The following is a 13,152-nucleotide window of genomic DNA, read 5'->3' as shown; positions in this document are numbered from 1 at the left end:
GTTGGCTTTGCTGTCCGGAATAGGATTTTGGATGCACTGCCAGAACTCCCCAATTGCATAAATCAAAAGGTCATGATATTTCACCTACAGCTCAGACATAGTCAATATGTAAAGACTTTTTGAAGCCACCAGGGCTATTTATAGACAAAAGTCAAATGGACAAAATCCCCTTCACTCACAGGATGGTGTCTCTCTCTTCTTAAAGATGACAATGCCTTCCAATGCTGGAAAAAACACTCCTAACAACTCATCTGCGAGTTCACAGTGGCAGCTGATATTCTCCAGTCTATCCCCCAGTTCCCTGTGGTAGAATCAATAGGTGAATCACTATTGAAAGGAGAACTGCTTTCACTATTGAGGTATTTCCCTGTTGTCCAAAGCAGAAAAAATCCTGACATGCATTTTCCTGAATTACCTACTTCCTGTGGCTGATCCTCCCAGAGGCATAGTGAATCTTTAGACCTTCCAGAGGAACCTCTGACATTGTCCTCATTGCCAGACAAATCCAATAAAAATATCAAGAACATCATCAGGAATTCGCCATTGCATTCATCGACATGACCAACGCATTTGACTCAGTAAATCACAAGATTCTGAGGATTGTGCTTCATAGATTTGGACATCCAAGAAACTTTATCACGATGGTGCAACTGCTTCATCACCTTATGATTGTAAATGTCTTGGGTGGGAGCTCTGCAACAGTCCCCTTCAAAATCTGTACTGGTGTTGAGCAAAGCTATATAATAGCCCTCAAACTGTATACAATCTGACAGTGGCTATTCACCCCACCAAACATCAACTGTCCTCTTTATGAGTATTAAATGCCACCTAGATTGAAAACATTCTAACTTTTGTCGCCTCCGTGCCAAAGCTAAACTGAGCACCATACATATACATGGTCTATAGAATGCGGATGACTACGGTGTCAATAACTGCTCTACACCAGTTTTGCAAGCCACTCTCGATCTCTTAAATTCTGCATTCAAGCGACTTTGCCTGTCCTTGAATGTTGCTAAAACAGACTTATATATCAACCCAGGCATGGTCAGTCAAATATTCCACTGCCTGTATATGTTGAAGGGGAGACTCTGGAATATGTTAAGTACATCCCACAACTTGGCAGCCACATCTCTCAAAAGGCCAACATAGACGAGGAGATCCAACACCAGATCAGCTGAATCAGATCAGCCTTCTACAAACAGTGGTAGTGAGTGTTTGACAACAAAGACCTCCGGAAGTCAACAGAAGTCCTAGTGCACAGAGCAGCTGTTGTCACCACATACCTGTACTGCAGCGAGACCTGGATTGTGTATAACCGACACGTAAGAGTGCTAGAGAAATTCCAACAGCAATGCCTCTGCCGCATCCTCTGGATTTGACAGGAGGAGGCTGTGTCCTTCTTAAAAACAACCCCACAAGCTTTCAGGCAAAAATCCTACAAACTCAACTATGATGGACTGGACACTGTCCAGATGGCTGAACAGTGTCTCCCCTGCCACGTTCTGTTTTCCCAACTCTCAGATAGCCAGCGTTCCAGGGGAGGATGAAGAAAACACTACAAATATACTCTGAAGCTCCTCTTGAAGTGCAGCAGCATTGACATTAATGACTGGAAGGAGCTTGCTACCAATCGTTCAAAAGGCCAATGATTTGTTCATGAAGCTGCATCATACTTTGAATCTAAACACCTTAACGACGAGGAAGAGTGATGTCCTTCATACCACAATTGATTCTTCAGGCATCTGGAATTCCCTCCCAACCTTTTTGTCTTTCCACCTCCCTCTCCTCGTTTAAGATGCTGCTAAAAACCTAGCTCTTTGACCGAGCGTTTGGTTAACCTGTGCTTGGCTCAGTGTCAATTCTTAAATCTGACTGCATTCTTTTTAATGGCGGAACATTTTACTGCATTAAAGGCGTTAGTTGTAGAATTAGCAATATACTTTCAAAAGGGAAATGGTTATATACTTGAGAGGGAAACAACTATGAGGCTACAAGGAAACCGGAGGGGAGTTAGACTAAATGTATTTAAAATGGATGAACTTAAAACATTGTAGCTATGTAGCCAGCATATCTATTGTGACCATTTCCCTAAAATTCTTGTTCTGCAGAAACAAAAATGTAAGATAATTTACTCATGATCATGAGACTGTGAACATTTACTTGCTTTCAGTAAGAATTATAACACTTGCAACTTTTTCTCAAATGATGCAGGTAAAAGCAGTCACAAATTCACATTAGAAAGTGTTTGATATTTCTTGTGAGAGGGTGAAATAATACAAAGTTATGGCTTTTATTCACCTGCCCATATTTTGCAGCCAGGTGAAGTGGTGTCCAATAAAAGTTATCAGGAACATCAGTGTCAGCTCTATTCTCCAGGAGTAGGGTGGAGACATCTTTATAGCCACTAGCACATGCCATGTGCAGCTGCAACAGTAACAAATGAATACATTAATGAGCAAAACACAAAAACCAAATAGGCAACTATGAAGTCTTATATAAATGCAACATTTGGGCACATAATTATTGTGAGGAGAATGCCAAGGACTGGACTACAAAGGAAATAAATTGACTAAAATCAGATGTTCCTTGGAGAAAATGCCATTTTACTTAAAATTGCTTAAAGTTTACATTATAACGTGCATTTGTGTGCTCTTATATGATGGGAAACTACAGCACAAATGGAGGCATTGCTACGGGCATCTTTTAGTCACATAGATATTTTCAAAGCTATTGCCCATATAATCTGCAAGGTCAGCAATGCCTAAATGTGAAGGATTTTAGGCATCTCCTTCCAACGGAATGAATGATAAATCATTTCCTTTCAGTTAAATCATCTCAGAGCAGATTGTTAAAGTCAGGTAGCTGGTGAACAATACTTTGAATTTCAAGTTGTATTCCTGCCTTAATTATAAAATATAACAATAAATTTAAACAATTTGAATTGAAAATGAAAAAAAATCTTTAGTGCTATAAACCGCTTAAACTGTCCTGAGGTAGCCATGTCATCACCAAGATCACTATCGCCCAATGCTGCTCCTGCCTCAGCTCTGTTGCTGGAACCATCGTTCATACCTTTGTTAGCTCTAGACTTAGTTATTTCAGCGCAAACTCTGCAGACCTCTACTTTCTACACATGATAAATTTGAGGTAATCCAAAACTCTACTGCCTGTACTAATTCACACCACTCCTGTTCTTCTATCACCTCTGTGCTCACTGACTTACTCCTGGCTAAGCAATGACTTGATTTTAAAATTCACATCCTATTTTTCAAATCCCTCCATATCTCGCCCCCTCCCTTTCTTTTTAATCTTCTCCAGCTCTGCAATCCCAAGATATATTTGTGCTTCTCTAATTCTGGACTCAAAATGTCTCGGAATTTGTTGCAGGCCTCTTAAGTATTGACTATCCCTCTAACATAAATCCCTCTGCTCCCAAATTTGATGTCATTCACAAAATTAGGAATTGTGTATTACATTCCAAAGTCTAAATCAATAATATAAATTGCAAACCACAGTGGACGCTCCAACAGATCAATCTGAAGTGGAGCTCCAAAGTTAACAAAATCCACAAATTGATTCAAGGGAGATTATTGACGAAACGGATAAAATTTCAAAACCTTCTTCCTCATGCCACACACAAAAAATGTTAGCTTTAAAATAACAGAGAAAGAGATTTCTTTTGAACAATGCACTATGCAGTATGATCTAATGGCATGTAGCAAAATCCCAAAAATGGTTAGACTTAATGAACTATACATAGTTTTTGATACCTAGAACTTTCCCAGTTAGTCCCAAGGATAATGCAGACACCAGTGATGAACTGTGACATCGATAGGCTTATTTGGACAACTAGGTATCCACCAGATAGTACACCAAAGGTTTGTATTTAAATAATACATGTATTAAAGTGTAGTCAATAATAGAACAACAAATGAAAATGTAAAAAGATCAGTCAAGTCTGGTGGACTGAAGTGGATCAAAGCAACTTGAAGATAAGATCTCACCAGTGTGACTCCTTCCTCATTCATTTGATTGACATTTCCACCAGCTGCCAAGAGATTCCTAACATCTGCCAGCATTTTTGAAGGGCGTTGCAACTTCATCTGCCGTAAGGAATTTGCATCAACACCTGCAGTAACATTTGAATGAAATATGAATAAGTGGCATATTCTGCAACACAATGACATAAATTGAGAAAAAAAAAGCTCCCTGTGATCTTACACTAAGACACAGGTAGGTTTCAAGTGGATTACTAAACAATATTAATTTGCATTTATATAGCTCCTTCATCATAATCAAATATAACCAAGGTACTTTATAGGAGCTTTACGAAGCAAAATTTAACACTGAGTCATGTTAGAGGATAATAGGACAGATGAACAAAGCTTGATGAAAGAGATAACTTTTAAGTAGTAACATACAGTAGGAATGAAAGGTAGAGAGGCAAAGAGGCTTGGGGAGGGTATTTAGAGCCTCAGCAGCTGAAGGCTCGGCCACTGATGGTAGAAAGAAGAAAATTGGTGACCTCCCTGTTGCTTGCCAGTTCAACACTCCACCCTGCTCTCATGCCGACATGTCTGTCCTTGGCTTGCTGCATTGTTCCAGTGAAGCTCAATGCAAACTGGAGGAATAGCACCTCATCTTCTGACTAGGCACTTTACAGCCTTCCGGACTGAATATTGAATTCAACAATTTTAGATCATGAACTCTCTGCTCCAACCCCACCCCATTTCCGATTACCACCCCCCCCCACCGCCATCGACCGCTTTTTTTCCAATAATTTATATAGATTTTTCTTTTCCCACCTGTTTCCATTATTTTTAAATGTATTTCCATCCATTGTTTTATCTCTACCTTTTAGCCTTTTTTGATTCCTTCACCCCACCCCCACTAGGGGCTAACTGTACCTTGCTTGTTCTGCTTTCCAACCTTAATTAGCACATTCCTTAGATAATATCACCACCTTCAACACCTCTTTGTCCTTTTGTCTGTGACATCTTTTGGTTATCTCCACCTATCACTGGCCCTCTATCCAGCTCCACTTGTCACCCACTGCCCCCCACCCCCCCGACTTAAACCAGCTTATATTTCACCTCTTTTCTATTTTTACTTAGTTCTGTTGAAGGGTCATTTGGATTTGAAACATTAACTATGTTCCTCTCCACAGATGCTGCTAGACCTGCTGAATTTTTCCAGGTTTTTTGTTTTTGTTTTGGATTTCCAACATCCACAGTTTTTTGCTTTTATTATAGAAGAAAATTGGGGTTGTGCAGAGGGCCAGAATTGGAGGAATGCAGAAATCATGGAGGTTTGTAGGGCTGGAGGAGGCTACAAAGATAGGGAGGGGGTTAGGGTATGGATGGTTTTAAAAATAAGGATGAAAATATTAAAATTGAACCATTGTTGGACTGGGAACCAATGCAGGTTAGTGAGCACAGTGATGATAGGTGAACAGTACTTGATGTGAGTTAGGATGTGAGTTTTATTAGCAGATGAGATGAGACAGGGGTAGAGATCAGTGATTTTAGAGGTGGAAATAGACAATCTGCTGATGGGACAAATATGTGGTCAAAAGCTCATCTCACGGCCAAGTACAGCACCAAGGTTTCAAATGGTATGTTTCAGCTTCAGACAATAGCCAGGGAGTGGAGCAGAATTGGTAACTTGAACAGAGTTTGTGCCAGGGACTGTAAACAATAGCCAGGATTTTCCGCTCCCATTGGGGTGGGTGTCTTATTGGGTGGGAATGGAAAATATCCAGAGATCACAAAAATCGGTTTCATGATATCATAAAATCAGTTTGCTATTGTCCACTCCACCCATCAATGGCAGGCTGCATTTCCAACCACTGTACGTGGGGAAGCTAATTTCAGTACATTAGAATCTCATTATAAGCTCTGCTCACTGGAATCATCCCCCCCAAGCTAGATCATGAGCTCACCCTGATATGTTTCACAATGGAACATAAGCGACATGCACCTGGAGCCCTGCACTTAACTCAGGACTTCAAGGTTTGCTTGCATACCTTGCTTCAGGCAGCACTTGCGATCATCAGTGCCAGACTTCATAAGCAGCACCACATTGCTTTTAGAGGAGTTCATGGGCAAGTGGTAAGGCAGTGGTGGCTTTTCAATGGCTGCAGGGCTAGGGCTTGCTTGGGGAAGGGGGAGAAGTGGCCTCAGGCAAGGGGAAAGTCTGCAGGGTGAGGGCTGTATGGGGAAGTGTGTATCCAAGAGGTGTGTGGGAGCACATGTTGATCTGTGCAAGTAGCCTCAAGATGGTGAGGGCTGAGGAGGCAGGTTCCAGAGGAGATGAGGCCATTTGGAGATGTGAGGATGTGTGTGAGAGAATGAGCGGTGATGTCCCTTGAGCTGGCAGTGAGTGAGATACCAGTGAATGTGTGATGGGCTTATGAGTGTGTGAGCTTAGAGTGATGAGATGCTTACCCTGGCGGCATGGATGAGATTACTCATCCTCTTTCTGCACTGGATGGCCAACCTCTCCTGTGCAGCATTGGCACTTGACCACACTGACACCGTCTCCCAAGTCAGAGTGGTGAGATTGCTGGACCTCCTGCAGCCAGAGTGGGGATAGAGGGCATCATGGCCTCGAAAAGGCATTCCAGTAACGGGTCACTGAACCTTTCTTGGTTCTCAGGGCCATGTCTTCACTGGAGCAGTCTTGGGCTACAAGCGTTGAGAACTGTGTGCATGACTGCAGTTTAGATATGGCACCCGGAGTGCAGAAACAGTGGGGAAATGTTTGGCGGGCGATTCAGAGGCCGCCTGCTAGCAATACGCTGTATTTCCTGTGGCTGCATATTTAATGAGGTGTGAAGTGGAAGATATGGTGCAAAAACCCGCCCTTGCAGCTGGTAGGAAAAATATCACTTTTCATACACTTAATGCATTTCAGGGAAAATTCCAGCCAAGGGCTTCAAAGAATGATTTGAAGTTGTGTCATTTCCTGGCATCCATAATGGACAATAATATTTTGTCCACCGAACTTATCTATAATAATTTTGTCTCAGCCATTTTATTTTGGGATGTACATGGGAGTTTGAAGAGCAAATATGCAGGCAAATTCCTGTGTGCAAAAACAAATGGGCAGTAATAGTTGGAGGCTTCAACTACCCTAATATTAATTGAGATACGAACAGTGTGAAAGGCACAGAGGGCACAAAGTTCTTGAACTGCATTCAAGAAAACTTTTTAAACTAGCATGTAACAAGCCCAATGAGAAGGGGCACAATTCTAGATTTACTCTTAGGAAATGAAGCTGGGCAAGTGGATGAATAAGCAGTGGGAGACTATTTTGGAGATAGTGACCATAATACAGTTAGATTTAGCATCATTATGAACAAGGAAAAGACAGAACAAGAGTAAACGTTCTAAATTGGGGAAGACAAATTCTACAAAGCTGAGAGATAAACTGGCAAAAGTGGACTGGATACAGCTACTAGAAGGGGAAACAATGCCAAATCAGTGGGAGGTATTCGAAAGTGGGATTTTATGGGCATAGTTTAAACATGTTCCCACAAAGAAAAATGTGATACTGCCAAATCTAGAGCCCCCGGTTTTTCAGAAGCATATAGGGTAAGATAAAGCAGAAAAGCTTAATACTTCAGAAAGCCAAGAGGAGTGTAGAAAATATAAGGGTGAAGTAAAAAAGGAAATATGAAAACAAAGAGAGGAGACAAAAAATGTTGGCAGTTAAAATCAAAGAAAACCCAAAGAAGTTTTACTAGTTCATTAAATGCAAAAAAATAGCTAAAGAAAGGGTAGGGCCTATCAGAGATATATATGGTGACTTAAGTATTGCTGAAGATATGGTCAGGATTCTCAATGAGTAATTTGTCTCAGTCTTCACTAAGGAGAGGGATGATACAGGCATTCTAATTAAAGAGGAAGAATATGAAATGTTAGATACAATAGGCATAATAAGAGAGGAAGTGCTGGAGGGGTTGGCATCTTTGAAGGTGCATAAATCACCAGGGCTGGATGGGTTGTATCCCAGGTTGTTAAAGGAAGCCAGGAAGTAAATAGCAGGTGCTCTGAGGAGCATTTTCCAATCCTTACTAGGCACAGGCGAGAGGATCCCAGAGGATTGGAGGTCCAATAACATTGTACCATTATTTAAAAAGGGTGCGAGGGATAGGCCAGAAAATTATAGGCTGGTCAGTCTGACTTTGGTGGTGGCAAGTAATCGGAATCAATTCTGACAGGATAAATTGTGACTTAGAAAGGCACGGATTGATCAGGGATAGTCAGCATGGTTTTGTTAGGGGAGGATCGTGCCTTACTAACTTAATCAAAATTTTTGAGGAAGTAACAAGGAGGATTGATGAGGGTAGTGCAGTGGATGTTGTCTACATGGATATTAGTAAGGCAGTTGACAAGGTTCCACATGGCAGACTGGTCAGAAAAGTGAGATCCCATGGGATACAGGGGAAGGTGGCGAGTTAGATCCAAAATTAACTCAGTGACAGGAAACAAAGGATAATGGCCGGTGGAAGTTTTTGCGAGTGGAAAGTGGTTTCCATTGATGTTCCATAGGGCTCAGTTTTGGGGCCCTTGCTGTTTGTCATATGTATTAAAGATTTGGGCTTAAATGTGGAAGGCACGATAGGGAAATTTGCAGATGACACAAAAATTGGCCAGATAGTTGACAGTGAAGAAGATAGCTGTTGTCTCCAGAATGATATCAATCATTTGGTTGAGTAAGCGGAAAAGTGGCAAATGGAATTCAAGCCAGAGAGGTGTGAGGTAATGCATTTGGGGAGGGCAAACAAAGCAAGGGAATACTCAGTGAATGGGAGGATATTGAGAGGGGTTGAGGAAGTGATAGACCTTGGAGTGCATATCCACATGTTCCTGAAGGTGGCAGGACAGGTGGATAAGCTGGTAAAGAAAGCATATGGAATGTTTTCCTTTATTGGATGAGGTATTGAACACAAAAGCAGGGACGTAATGCTGGAAATGTATAAAACTCTGGTTAGGCCACAGCTGGAATTTTGTGTACAGTTCTGGTCACCACATTACAGGAAGGACATAATTGCTCTGGAGAGAGTACAGAGGAGATCTATAAGAATGTTGCCAGGGCTTGAAAGCTGCAGCTATGAAAAAAGAATGGATAGGCTGGGGTTGTTTTCCTCAGAACAGAGGAGGCTGTTGGGTAACTTATTTGAGGTGTACAAAATTATGAGGAGCCTAGATATGATAGACAGGAAACACCTAGTTCCCCTAGCTGAGGGGTAAATTACAGGGGGCATAGATTTAAGGTTATCGATGGAAAGATTAAAGGGGATATGAGGAAAAACATTTTCATCCAGAGCGTGGGTGTCTGGAATTCACTGCCTAAGTTGGTGGTTGAGGCTGAAATGCTCAACTCACTTCAAAGCTACCTGGATATGCACCTGAAGTGCTGTAACCTGGAAGACTATGGACAGATGCTGAAAAGTGGGATTAAAAATGAGCAGCTAACCTCTTTTTTCTCTTTTTATAGCTGGCACAAACACAATGAGCTGAATGGTATCTTTCTACACCACAACTTTTCTATGGTTCTATGTTTCCTGCAAAACTGTCATACAGATTCCAGATTAATCGGCCATAGACATTGGGAGGCTTTGATCTTGATCTTCTCAATCATAACAAATATACATTGATTTCTAACCGTTTAACTTGGCACAGTTCCTCTCTTGTTGGCCAGGGGTAACAGTAAGTTGGGTTTTGGAGTGGAATTGTGGGAGTTGTGGTGGGCGGATGCACTTAATTTGACAGGAGGCAAAAAAATCTGTTTCCTGATGGCCTGATGGGATAACCTGTGTGAGTTTTGATCTCTCGACTTTGTGAAGAAGGATTTTTTTTTAAATATTTGGAATATGGTGGTATTCTGTAAAGAAGGCCGTGTGTGTGTTTGACCATGATTAATTAAACAGGGTGGGGGTGGGATGCGGGGCGGGGGTTAGTGAAGACAGCTTGCCTATGGGAACTGAGAGATAAAAGGTAAAGGTGTTAGGTTCATGCATTTGTAATGAAAGGTTGGCGAGGTTCGATTTACAAGTAAATGGGGGTTGGGTAAAATTTGCATTATGAGATAAGTAGGGACTTGAATTTCAAATGGGAGTTTAGAAGTGATAAGGGACTTTTACAACTTACCGAGGTTTCATAAGTAAACAAGGGAAGGTTAAATCATTTTATCTGACCTGAAAGTGGAAGCATTAGGAAAACATGAAAGGTTTTTATATTTTCGAAAAGTTGAGTTCAAAGAGGTGCTGAGGATAATGGAATCAAAGGTGAAAGGAAAAAGGATATTTAAGGAAAAATGTTGAGTTGAGTTGTGTGGCAGCATGGGAGAGGTGTCTTGAGAACAGATCTGTGCTGGGAGAAGGTGTGAAAGTTGCGAATTTGAAGCACCCATTGAGTTTTCAGAAAGCAGTCTGTTTCTGAACCTTTATTTTGGATTTCCACAGCAGAAGGGAAGAGCATGAGAAATCAAGTGGTATACATTTGCTAATGTAACAGCAGTTTGCCCTGGGGTAATATTATTAGATTTTTATAGTTAAAATCTATAAAGGAGCTGTTGCCAAGTAATTTACTTGTGTGTTCTGACCAAGTTGTCTTTTTTGAGGGAATATTTTATAAGACTGTTTCAACTGTGTGACTCTAATCGTGTGTGCTTATGTTTTTTTTCCTTCTTGTTAATATTTTAATTGTAAAATCCTAAAAATGTTACTGGGAGTCTATGCTTCTGGGACCAGTAGTTCTTTCCTTTGTTCTCAAAATGAAAAAAAACAGGTTAGGATCAGTAAGACAAGTTTCACACTGGGCTTTGGCTTGCTCGGCGAATAACATTGGCTTTGGTCATAACAACTTTCAAGGCCGGTTAAAGGCGGGTCAAGCTTCCCAAAGAACAGTCTTGTGAAGCCCTTTTGCATCAATTAACATCTCAAGCATGTTCATTAAAAAGCCATCTCACCAGAATTAAGTTCTTCCTCCAAATTAAGTTCCCTACCAGTGAAAATTTAGAACATTCTGTTTATGACTGTATATAAGTGGTGTGCAGCCGGCAAGCTTCATCTCTTCCACGACTTTGAGGTCAATAGATGTTTCTTTTTCCTTCTTGAAGACCTCAAGTGCCGTCAGAAAACACTGCACCAAGGCTGGACCAGGGAGGCAGGTAAAGACTGGAAGGGTGGATGGTGGTAGGGAGGAAGGGTGGAGCAAAGGCTGGATGGTGGGGGGCAGGCTTACTGAGGAAGGATGGGGAAAATGTCCTGGGAAGGAGGAGGGGGGTTGCCGCTAGTGTCTTAGAGCACAGAGTTGGTGGTGTTCGTGGTGGGGTCCTGGGGGGAGAAATCAGGATACTGGTGATAAGAGGGAATAGTCACATTTTGGCGGGGGGGGGGGAGGCAGGTGGTGTAGTGGGATGCAATAGGGTAGCAGGTCTAGTGTGAAAGTCTTATAGGTGAAGGTTTCATCAGTGGGGAGGTCAGGCAGGAGGACAAGACAGGGGGATAACGGGAGGCAGCAGGGTCAGGGTGGGCATGGGGACGGTAACGGTTGTTGGCTCTGAGGGGAGGAAAGGCATGTGGAGGATAGGGTCCAGGGTAACAGGGGAAGGTTTAATGTTGAGGGGAGAGGAAGAGTGTTATTGGGTGGGTCTATGGTGATGGGCAGGGGGGGGGGGCGTAGGGGGTGGGGTGGAGTTGGTGGGTAACAGGGGAGGGTAGAAGGTGTTGGAGTGGGTTTGAAAGGTGACATGCACTATTTTTCCAATTTGACCTTGACCATGCAGTTGGCATAGTAACTGACATCCCTGGGATGATGCTCTATTTGGGTGGGTGGAGTTCAAGGTCAGCACAAATGGCTGACTAAATTGACACCCTAACAATTATGAGGCAACTGAATGTCAAAGATGCTCAGTTGTGTTCTCCTCTCTATGGTGAAGCCTGCATTGCATAAGGTTTATTCCCAACTTATGGGCCTCATAACATCAAGATCTCAGCAAGGTGTGAAGCTGCTGTTCATTCTGTGCCATTTGCCATTGGCTGCAGTCAGAGGCATGGATGAAGTGAGGGAGGGAGATGGAATGCCTCCAAGGAGCACGGCTAGTGGAGGGCAGCCAACTCATGACTCCAAATCCCCATCCTCCCGGGTGAATGGTCATGGCTGACAAGGCTCATGCAGTTAGTCTTTCTATGCTGCCAAGGTAATGGTCTCTCTATAGTGTCTCGAGGGTGTTGTAAGGTGTTAGGTGTAGTTCATGAGGTCTTATTAAGCTATTTGTAGTCTTAGGTAGTTCAACAGTAAGTATTCATTAACTACTGGAAACCATATACATAAGCTCTTTGACCTAAGCCGCTTGATCTGTTGCAGTTATGTGATGAAGCTACTTTATGGTGTTGTTTTATAGGGAGTTCAAGGATTTTGACCCAACCACAATAAAGGAACCATGATAGATTTAGCAATCAGAATGGTGAGTGACTTGGAGGAGAACTTGCAGACAGTGGTGATCCCATGTGCTTGCTGCCATTGTCCTTCTAGTAAAGGCCCAAGCTAGGAGCTGTCTCCATGCTTTCCTCCACACATGGCTCTGTCCAACACTACTCTGACTGCTAGGTGTGGGTACTGTGTTCTCCTACATCGCTGTGTGGTCGATACTGTACTCAATCGCGCATTAACCTTCTATGTGCCGATCTTTCTATTATAAAGGGTAGTGGAGACAAGCAGAAAAGTGTCTAAGTGAGGCTTCTTGCACCATGGCTCGTATCACCTTTGTCAAATGTCTCCATATGTATTCATGTATAAATGGGAGGAACACCCATCCCTGGTTTTCCAGGATGTCCTTCACCTGGGAGGGGTGAGGTGGGGATGCCATGTCTAGACAGAGGTCAGGCAAAGAGCTTAGTACTGGTCTGCTGGTTTTAAGATGGCGGGTAACCTGTAAAAGACATGCTCGCGTAATGTATCACTTCAATTTGTTCACATATCCATGGAGGGGCCAATGATGCTGGCTACAGGCAACACTGCCTTGGTAATGGCTCTCATCCAGATGAGAAGGAAGGCCCATCACTGGTTGGCACAGGCCAGGAGAAGCAAAGGTCTAAATAACAAGATGCAGCTGGGCCTCTAGAAGGTCAAGAGGCTGATG

General features: G+C 42.5%; 1 protein-coding gene across 1 annotated transcript in view; it reads right to left on the bottom strand.

Moving 5' to 3' along the window:
* The window catches only part of myo16 (myosin XVI), a 657,504-nt gene that overhangs the window by 473,738 nt on the left and 170,614 nt on the right, over positions 1–13,152 (bottom strand). Inside the window, exons 6-7 of the mRNA XM_041198724.1 lie at positions 4,005–4,129; positions 2,299–2,424 (exon numbers count right to left, since the gene is read on the bottom strand). Coding sequence (XP_041054658.1) covers positions 2,299–2,424; positions 4,005–4,129 — 251 coding nt within the window. The remainder of the gene's footprint in view (positions 1–2,298; positions 2,425–4,004; positions 4,130–13,152) is intronic.

This window comes from Carcharodon carcharias, chromosome 11 (assembly GCF_017639515.1).
Source record: "Carcharodon carcharias isolate sCarCar2 chromosome 11, sCarCar2.pri, whole genome shotgun sequence".
Lineage (NCBI taxonomy): Eukaryota > Metazoa > Chordata > Chondrichthyes > Lamniformes > Lamnidae > Carcharodon > Carcharodon carcharias.
The sequence above is the reverse complement of the archived record's forward strand: the minus strand, read 5'-3'. Positions and strand labels throughout refer to the sequence as shown.